The 9597-nt window shown below is 29.9% G+C and overlaps 3 protein-coding genes across 3 annotated transcripts; 1 reads left to right on the forward strand and 2 right to left on the reverse strand.

Annotated features, from left to right (window-relative positions):
- Window positions 1–848: 848 nt before the first annotated feature.
- LOC146528830 (uncharacterized) lies at window positions 849–2246 on the reverse strand. Its single transcript, XM_085203168.1, has one exon. The coding sequence runs from the start codon at window positions 2044–2046 to the stop codon at window positions 913–915; it is 1134 nt and encodes a 377-aa protein (XP_085059294.1). The 5' UTR covers window positions 2047–2246; the 3' UTR covers window positions 849–912.
- A 392-nt stretch (window positions 2247–2638) lies between these two features.
- Window positions 2639–6009, forward strand: scat (VPS54 subunit of GARP complex scat). Its single transcript, XM_085203163.1, has 2 exons — window positions 2639–2898; window positions 3102–6009. Exons 1-2 carry the CDS (start codon window positions 2804–2806, stop codon window positions 5656–5658), a joined length of 2652 nt encoding a protein of 883 aa, XP_085059289.1. The 5' UTR covers window positions 2639–2803; the 3' UTR covers window positions 5659–6009.
- Alg7 (Alg7 dolichyl-phosphate N-acetylglucosaminephosphotransferase) lies at window positions 3802–9191 on the reverse strand. The gene is made up of 5 exons (XM_085203167.1): window positions 8819–9191; window positions 8416–8530; window positions 7831–8044; window positions 7299–7530; window positions 3802–7006 (listed from the first exon to the last, which is right to left on the reverse strand). Exons 1-5 carry the CDS (start codon window positions 8956–8958, stop codon window positions 6517–6519), a joined length of 1191 nt encoding a protein of 396 aa, XP_085059293.1. The 5' UTR covers window positions 8959–9191; the 3' UTR covers window positions 3802–6516.
- Between the last annotated feature and the right edge of the window lie 406 nt (window positions 9192–9597).

Here is a 9597-nt window from a genome sequence, read left to right on the forward strand (position 1 = left end):
TATCCCATTTATTTTTGTTTTTGTTTCCATAATGAATGTATGAAGTGTTATGGAAGAGCGGGGCCTCCTGTTACAAGTACTAGTATTATACTAGTTACTTACTAGGTTGGTCTCAGTACTTTCTATGTAGCTGTATAATATGTCAAACTAAAAATAAATATTTTTATTTTTTTTATTTTATTTATGTATTTCGGCATTGGTAACAAGGCATGGTACTTGACATATAAATCTGAGTATTATATTCTGTATTCTTTGCAGTATTAAGATATTAAAATTGCTACAACTGCCCCACAGTTGTATGTCGAGTCATACAGGCTTAAGGATTGTTTTATAAATCAGCAATTTATTATATTGATAATATACTGTTCCGTCCAATCAATAATTTGAGATTCTTGTATCGGATGTTGAGTTCATCTCTTTTACTCTTTAGATGACATCAAGTGCCTATCCAAGTGCATTCCCAGGTATTTTACTCTATCTGTATCTGGCAGAATGGTTTGATTTAGCTGTATGGGAGGACAGTCGCCTTTTCTAAGGGCAAAGGTGATGTGTACAGATTTTGTAACATTAGCTTTTATTTGCATTGGTTCAGCCATAAGGATTCACTGTCCAGTCCCTGTTGTAGCATCTCAGAAGCCACCACAGGATCTGAGCTGCTAGCCAAGATTGCCGTGCCATCGGCAGTAGTTACACCATCTGTTACTGGTAAGTCTGCTGTGCAGAGGATGTACAACACCGGACCCAGTACTGATCCCTGAGGAACTCCAGTTTTAATTTCTAGATAAGATTTCATTAATTCCACATAGCTGTGGGGAAGGTAGGTTTATTGAAAAATTAAAAAAAAAAAGTGATAATTTATGAATAATTTATTTGAAAATTAATATTAATCAACATCATTAACTTAGGATTAATCTATTTGAATTGTAATTTCAGACTCTGATATTCCTTTTCTTTGACCATAATTTCTGTATTAATAGATTTTAAGACCTCTTGAAATCTTTGTTTTAATGTCATATTTTCCATTCCAGATATTTCAAGTTGAGTTTTTTGCTTTCTTTGTTTTAGTTCCTCTAGATCAGTCGCAAGTTCCTGTAGTCTTTGTATGTCATAAGAACCGCCAGAACCTGGATTCTTAGACAAGTCAACCTGATAATTACTGTGTTTACGGTCTTTTTCATGAGAAGTATTGCCTTTATATGCAACTGATTTTTTTTTAGGTGGATTGAACATATCAGATTGAAACTGAGTTGGCAAATTATATCCCTTAATATCATATAATGCATTTGTGGAATTAGTATCAAGTAAAGATTCATCAGCAGGTTCATCAATATTTACATTATCATCTTCAATATCACTGTCACTTAGGGCACCTCCAAATATATCTTCTACTTTTGAAGCTTGATTTGTTTTTGACACATTTGTTTTAAGGGGTTCCTTTCTATTTTTTACCTTTGGAATTGTTGCAACTGATTCATTACTCTTAGAAGTGCTTCCTTCATCCTCGGTAACTACTTCCCACGTAACGCTTACAGCCTCATTATCTGCTCTTAATAACCTCTTTACTTCTTTTTCTATTTCAGGAGCCTCTGTACATTTTTTTCTTAATGTCTTACGAAATCGTCGTTTTCGAACATTTTTTGTCGGTGGTGTAATGCCATGAGGCCAAAGATATTTTTTATCCACTTTTAAGGGATCTTTTCTTTTATTTTTTGTAGGAGATTCCTCTTCTACAATAGGATCTAATTCTTCTTTACATAACATCATTTGACAAATATCCGCACACTTATACAAGCTTTTTCTATCGATACTTTTCCATGACTCAATAATTGTAGGCAAATCTACTATTTTAGCATATAATAGCCAATGATCAAGTCTTACTTCTCCATGTCGCATATCATCATGGATCTGAATTGAAAACCGATTTTTGAAATTTTCACCAGACTTTATTAATTCACTTAAAACCTTCCCCGGTTCTTCAGGCAATCTCATGATAAATTGAGCTTCTAATTCTACAGGATAATCACCTTCCCTTTTTTCGCGACTCATTTCGTAAGAAAAGATTTACTAAATGCAATTGTCAGAAATAATTCTAATAAATGCTTAATCGTTTACTTTCCTAGGAACAGAAAATAAAACACTATACGCAGACCCGTAGACAAACGAGAGGAATAAAATAAAAATCGTTTGTCAATTTTTCAGCTTCAGAGCACAGAATCACATTACCACAGAATACATATGTCATATACCCAAAAGTAAAAGATCCGACCAGAGAACACATTTACCGTTCTGTGCATTTACCCAATCCCATGGAATCCGAGCTACCGTAATTTAAATTTAAAAAAAAATTTTAGCTTTTTTTGTTGCTTGTATTATTTGTTCGTTGTTTGTCTTTTTATAAATAATTTTGAAAGTCATAACTTTTACTTTATATAATGATATTCACAGAACACATATACCCAAAGGGTAATGATGCTGACTGTTTTTTCCTTTAAATCTTTATTAGATATTGTTTGTTGAATGAATAAAAATTCATTACAGGATATTGTCTTGTACAGGAGATAGGCGTTAAATAGTACTTTTGCCAAATCCTAAAATAAAAAAAATAAGCCAAATGTCAATTGTCAGTTGTCCTTGTCACTAGTATTCATTGAAAATATTAGTGTCAATCTATAAGGAATGTCAAATTGACGGCCTATGGAATCATTATCAATACCATGTATTTTTTTGTTTATCTTATTTTAATATTCAGATGATATTTAAAATTATGAATAGAATTTGTACTCCTTGTTAAAAGAAAAATGTTATGGAGGACAAGAGTGTCACAAAAAGGACGCCAATATGGCAAAACTGTGTCCATTGCCCAAACCTGCTGTTCAACTCTGCCACGGAACTCGAAAGGTTAATTTTATTAAATCTATCCTACCTTTTTGTCGTTAATTTCAAAATTCTCAATCTACCTTAGGCGTAGTTACGAAATAATTTACAATATAATATAATATATTATATTTTAGTAATTATAAATCTCTTAATATCAATTACATAAATTAACTGTATAAGTTAATAAAGGATTTTTGTAATTTTTATCTTTTTTCATATTTTAGGCATATTCAAGAAAAACATAGCATTAAAGAAGGCAGTATTATATTATGTCAATATGGACAAAATGGAATATGTTCAGCACTACAGTTTGGAGACTTACGGAGAGCTGGATTTAAATATCATGTAAGGCAATATCACTTGTATAAAAATGATGCATCAGAGGGTTGGACGTTTTACTCCTCATCACAAAATCTTCCTGCTGTATTGAATGATCCTAACAGAGGCAAGCAAAGCAATTTTTTTACTAAAACTTGGGGTGATGGTTTTGTAGATAAAATTGAAATCTACTCTAGTCCATATTTACCTGAGATAAAATTATTGCATTTTGAATCATATTGTAAAAAAATATCAAAAAAATATAGGAGACATTGTCAGCTAAAAGAAAATATTTCAAGTAAAGTTAAGACACCTATTGTAGAAACAGTATGTGAAGTACCTAAAATTTTTTATGAACAGACTTTAGCATTAAATGATCCAAAAGTATTTTGCAAAGTCTTTCCTGGACTTTCAAATACTAATGATATAAACTGTACTATTAGAGCATTACAAGAAACATTGAGCACATACCTTGATGTAATAGAAATGAAGATATCAAAGCAGGTTGCCCAAAAATCAGATGCCTTTTTTCATGCAATGCTTTCTCATGATACTATTATGGACCAAATGGCCAAAGCTCTTAGTACAGTTCAAAATACTAGAAAAGATATAAAAAATGTGAAAGAAAACCTTAGTGAAAATCCACTGAAATTAATAAGCTTAACGAGAATTAATCAAAACCTTAATAATGTGCATGATCTGTTAAAATTAATGGGAACAGTGCAACAAACTCAACCCATGATCCAGCTTCTCCTTAGTACATCTGACTATGTTGCTGCATTAGATTTAATAAGCTCAACTCAGAAAGTATTATGTACTCAGCTTTCAGGAATTCAAGCATTCCGTCACCTATCTCCCCAACTAACTGAAATGAAAAGACTAATTCATAAAATGCTAAATAATGAATTTCTAAGATTCATTGTAACCGACCTTAATAGGCCTCTTAAAGATTACTCTGAACTTCCAGACAGAGATAAATTAGTTTCCATTGTGTCAGGAATTTTACGATTAAAGGAATTTGACTTCTTGGACATTTTTAAAACAGAGGCAATGACTTCAATACAGGCTACTATTAAACAGTGTGTAATAGAGATTATTTCAGAAAGAGATGGCAGTAACGAAATTGTTTTGAGGGGCTCCAATACAGATACATGGTTACTATGTAATGAAGGAATTATATTTCTTCAGAAAGTGACACCAAATTTAGTTATTTTATTTAAAAGAATCTTATCTATTGGTAACATAGTATTAGACATAAGCCAAATGGGTGACATAGCTGGAAATGATAATGAAGAATTTTGGTCACAAGAAGAATGGTTACTTGTAGAAGAAAAGGTTAAAAAATTAATTATTTCTCTCTCTGACTATAGCAATGAAAGATGTGCCAATCTCATAGTAACTAAGACTGATAAAGAATTTGCATTGACAGATCTATCGCAATTATCTAAATTGTCAGACTTAATAGAACACTTCTCTAAAGAATGTGCAAATATTACAGGTCATAACAGTAATGCAATGAAATTAGCATTAAGAAGTTTTGCTATGAAATATATCCAAAATTTGCATTCTGAACGCAGATCCCAACTAACAGTTGCACTCAATACTGAAAGGTGGAAAATGGCAGATCTACCATATGAATTACAAAGTGTCATTAATAAAATAAGTGTCTCTAACGAAATACCTCTATTATTGGAATATGAAAGTGGGAAACCTGATGGAAAATACTTAATAATTGATTCTGAAAACTATGCCGTTGTTGCTACAGTTCAACTATTAATAAAAATATTGTTAGAATATTGTGATGCAACTAAACAATCTCCAGACATTGTTCAATATTTAGTACATTGCATGTTGGAGCTTATTCGATTATTCAATTCTCGATGCTGTCAGTTAGTTTTAGGTGCAGGTGCTATACAAAGTGCTGGGTTAAAAACTATATCAACATCAAATTTGGCTCTAGTGTCAAGGTCACTGCAAGTTATTTTATGGCTATTACCTTTAATTATGAAATTATTAGAGAAACTGCACTCCAAAGAATTATCTTTAACTGGCTTTAAAAGCATAGAAAGTGATATTGCTGGCCACAAAAAAGAAATTGAAAGCAAAATTTGTATAATAGTCAGTAATATGCTTACTTCTCAATTAGTTGGTTGGGAAGCCAAACCTCCAGTTCCTTCACAAACATTCCGTAATATATCTAAACATTTAGTAAAATTACATGAAGCCCTGATTGATATTCTGCCATTAGAACAAATACGTAATATTTATATGAAAGTTCATGATAACTTCAAAGATAAATTACGAGAGCAGCTAAATAAAATGAATATAGTTGCTAATGGCAGCCCTCAACATGGAGTTGTTACTTCTGAACTGACTTTTTATTTACAAACTCTGAAGACACTAAGAGTCATTAATGAAAATGATACTGAAGACAACATACTATATGATATTTGGTTAAATTAGCTCTTAACAAAAAGCATATATTACTAACGCAAAATTAACTTTATAGTTGCCTAAATTGAATAAATGCTTTATGAGTACCTTAAGCTAAATAAATTACTCTTGCAACAAAGGAATTTACACTAACAAAAATTTTGTGTTATGAAAATATGGAAACTAAATAATATAAAAATATTTTGGTTAAATATAAGTTTACCATTCTCATAAAATATTCCCAAATATATATAAAATCTGTGTGATATATTTTAAATTATTGTAAATAAAATAATTATATAATACACTCCAGTGAAAAATAATTAAAATATTTGACATTGTGTTAAGTGTGTGCATTTAATACCATTTTTTCTATTTTAATGTGGGTTTTATTTTTTACTGGTGAAATCATGTCTCATTTTACTTCAACTTTATAGAACACAAATTCAAGAGAATATGCATATGAAAGACTTGTTAGTGACTTAATAAATATGTAATGATTATTACAATGGTTTGAATAGGTAGCTACTTTTATATAGTGATATAACAATAATGTTCATAAGATAATGTAATCAATTTTACTTAACATGTTGCCTTGCTAATAATCAACCTTCTTACAAAATTTTTTATATATATACTACAAGGCTGTAGTTAAACACAGCTGTGAGAGGCAAGGATTGAATAAATATTAATTGCTACATATAAGGCTAGTAAATTTAATTATGAATAATTAAAACACATAATTTAAAAATAAAATATAATTTATTTATATTGATATTTTTCTTAATATTTAAAAAAATATTTGCCTAACAATTGTAATTACAATATTTTATTTTAGCCTTCATTTCCCTTACAAGATTAAGGAGAACAAAAAAACTCAAATAAAAATTATTTAAGGTCATAAAAGTAAGAAGCCATAGGATATCTTATTAAAAAGGCTATACAAGTACAAACTAGTTGAAATAATAACAAATACATAGTTAATTGAACTTCTCTGATTGGTCCTAATTTTATTAAAAATAAATTTAGTAAAGTCATATTATTCATAATTATGGTATCACTATCTTCTACTATGTCAATTAGTCTAATTGCCTTTAGAAGAGATATTATAGATTTATTAAGAAAATTTATATCTTTTCTTAAAATTATAGTTTTACTGGGATAGAGTAAATCAGTTTCAGCACTATATTTAGGTAATCTGTGTCTAGGGCAAGGTATCATATGAAAAAGTTGTGGTACTGAGTAAATAAAATTGATTATTTGTGGCAAGAAGAACAATAAAACAGTTTTACTGAAGTGGCTGAGAATTGCAACAACAGCAAAAGTCATACCTGATACATAGCAAAATGTATCTCCAACAAAGACTTTTGAGGGATACCTGAAATATAAAAAATGTATGAAGATTTTATTGATTTTTAAATTTATTTTAATTTAAAAAAATTAAAGTCATTGTCATATAATATATAACTGTATATGTGAAGGTTGTGGGCTTGATTGCCACTCAGGGGAAATTTTTAATTGCCTACACAGACAAGACTACATAAGATCCTCCACTCAACAGATTTTGATTGTAACAGAATGTAGAACACCAGTCTTGGCTGTAGGTTCTTAGAACCTAGAGCTTAAGAGGCACTAAGGGAAAAAAAATGAATCTCTACAATATTTCTTACCAATTATGTTTTAATAGGGCCAATGTTGTTGCCAGGTATGGTATCATTATGTGCAATGAAAAGCTGTGTGCTTTAAACTGATCACCTTGTAATTCAATTATGTCAAAAATGATTATAGACAGTGCTATAACAACTGATTGGCCAACTTCAAGACCATTGATACCGGCCAAAATGTTAATAGCATTAGTGCAGAAGACTGCTAACATCCCCATGTAGATATAATATAAAAATCCTGAAATAATTATAATGCTATTACAAAATGTTTTACATAATGTACATTAAAATTGTTGTGGTGCAGTAGCACAGAGTGTAACTGTAAATAGGACTGGGAATAAATTATTCTCCACTCTGGTAACAAGTAAATTTAGTTGTCTGTTCTTCAATGAACAAGCAAATCTGAAATAATAGGCTGAAGGTAGAGAAGAGAATGTGTTAACCCTAAGGTCCTATACCTACCTTCTATGTGCAGGATATAAGAAATTTGGCATTTTAATTTACTAATATAGTGAAAAATGTATAGTTGTATACATACCAATATTAACAGAGCCTCCAAAAAACTGCCGCAAAGGTATAGGCACAATAAAGGTAGTTGAGTTAAAATTTACATAATAAACAACAAGTAAAGGTAGAGATGCTATAGTTGGAAGCAACAATTTATATCTCCATTTTAGATTCAACACATCATCTGCAAATCCCAAGAGTAGCATGCAACATATTGATAATAATGCTGCCAGCAACTCTGCAAACTTAAAAATAATAAATTTAAATTGTTTTTTCTAGATAATTTTCTATGCTATAATGAAATTAATGAAAGAGACTTTTTAAAAAAACCTTAAGACTTTGTAATGATATTATAATATTAATGCTTATATATCTTTAAAATAATATAAATAATATTCAAATTCAAATTCAAAATATTCTTTATTCAAATAAACTTATAATAAGCACTTTTGAATCGTCGAATGAACATATGAACAAAAAGCTACCACCGGTTCAGAAGGCAGTTCTGCTGAGAAGAGCCGGCAAGAAACTCAACAGTTGCTCTTTTCAAAATCAATGGTACAATCACAATCTGTTACATTAGTTGGCAGCTTTGATATTTTTAAATTATTATTACCTCATTATGTGGGAAATTTCCTCTATCCATCAGCCCATTTCCAAATGCTATTGGTATAAATAAAAATATTGTCACCAAAAACACACATCCTGATATAACACCTATTGCTTCTGGTCTAAAATGTTGATGATCAAGTTTATTTTTTAAGATTAAGTTCAATCATCATGGTAATATTGGCTGTCAACCGAATTTGTTAGTTACAAGTTCAAAATTGAAGACTGAATTGTATATTATCGATTACATTTTTATAGAAACTAAATCTTGAAATTAACATTTCTTTAGAGAAGAATAAAAAAGTACTGAGAGAAAATATTTCAAATAAAACAGAATTTTACAAAAAAAACATAAGTAAATTAGTAAAATACAGACGTACGAATTTGCTAGTTATTTGAATTATACTCACATTTTTTCTTTGCTTACTTTACAAAGATCAATTCCAAATAAACCAGCGGTAATAAAAAGATTTTTCAATTTAGGTATTAACTCATCAGTTATGAAATAAGCTATTACTGATAACAGAAACAAAATTATTATGGACCACATTTTAAGCAAAAATACAATTATACATGAATAGATTAAGAATGTCGTGAATATTTTTATAGTGTAAATAGAATTTATAACAATACATAGTATTCCTAATTGTGTGGCATTTCATTAATTTTCCGAATAAACCTAATAATAATATTAAACAAGCCCGACAAATTTTGTTAGTTCAGTTGTTGTTACAGGTTACCGCATCCAGTTGTCACTTGTCAAGTTGTCATGTCACAATAAAATACGAAAATCAGAAACAAGCAGACTTTGACGTTTTACTCTAGTGATGTCAACATTTGCTACAATGTGTTTCTTGAAACCTTATCAAGAGTCGACACGTATAATATAACTTCTGCTACGGTACCTACGGTACGGTAGCTTGTATTTAAATACTTTTATAATGTATTATTATAATAATACACTCAAAAATCACTCTTATATAGAAAGACAAGAAATCCTTAATATTATTCAAGTTATCTCAAAAAAGGGAGAGAGGATTCTCAAAAAAAGTGAGGATCTTAATATTCGAGCAATCCGTATTTTTATTTTGTCCACTACGATATTATCTGTAACTTTTCGTTAATCGTTATACAAATAACATTCATCTATCTACATACAAGACGTCCTCTTCGCACGTTAAAGGTCCAG

Source organism: Heliconius melpomene, chromosome 19 (genome assembly GCF_056956725.1).
Source record: "Heliconius melpomene rosina isolate 202511_hmr_F chromosome 19, ASM5695672v1, whole genome shotgun sequence".
NCBI lineage: Eukaryota > Metazoa > Arthropoda > Insecta > Lepidoptera > Nymphalidae > Heliconius > Heliconius melpomene.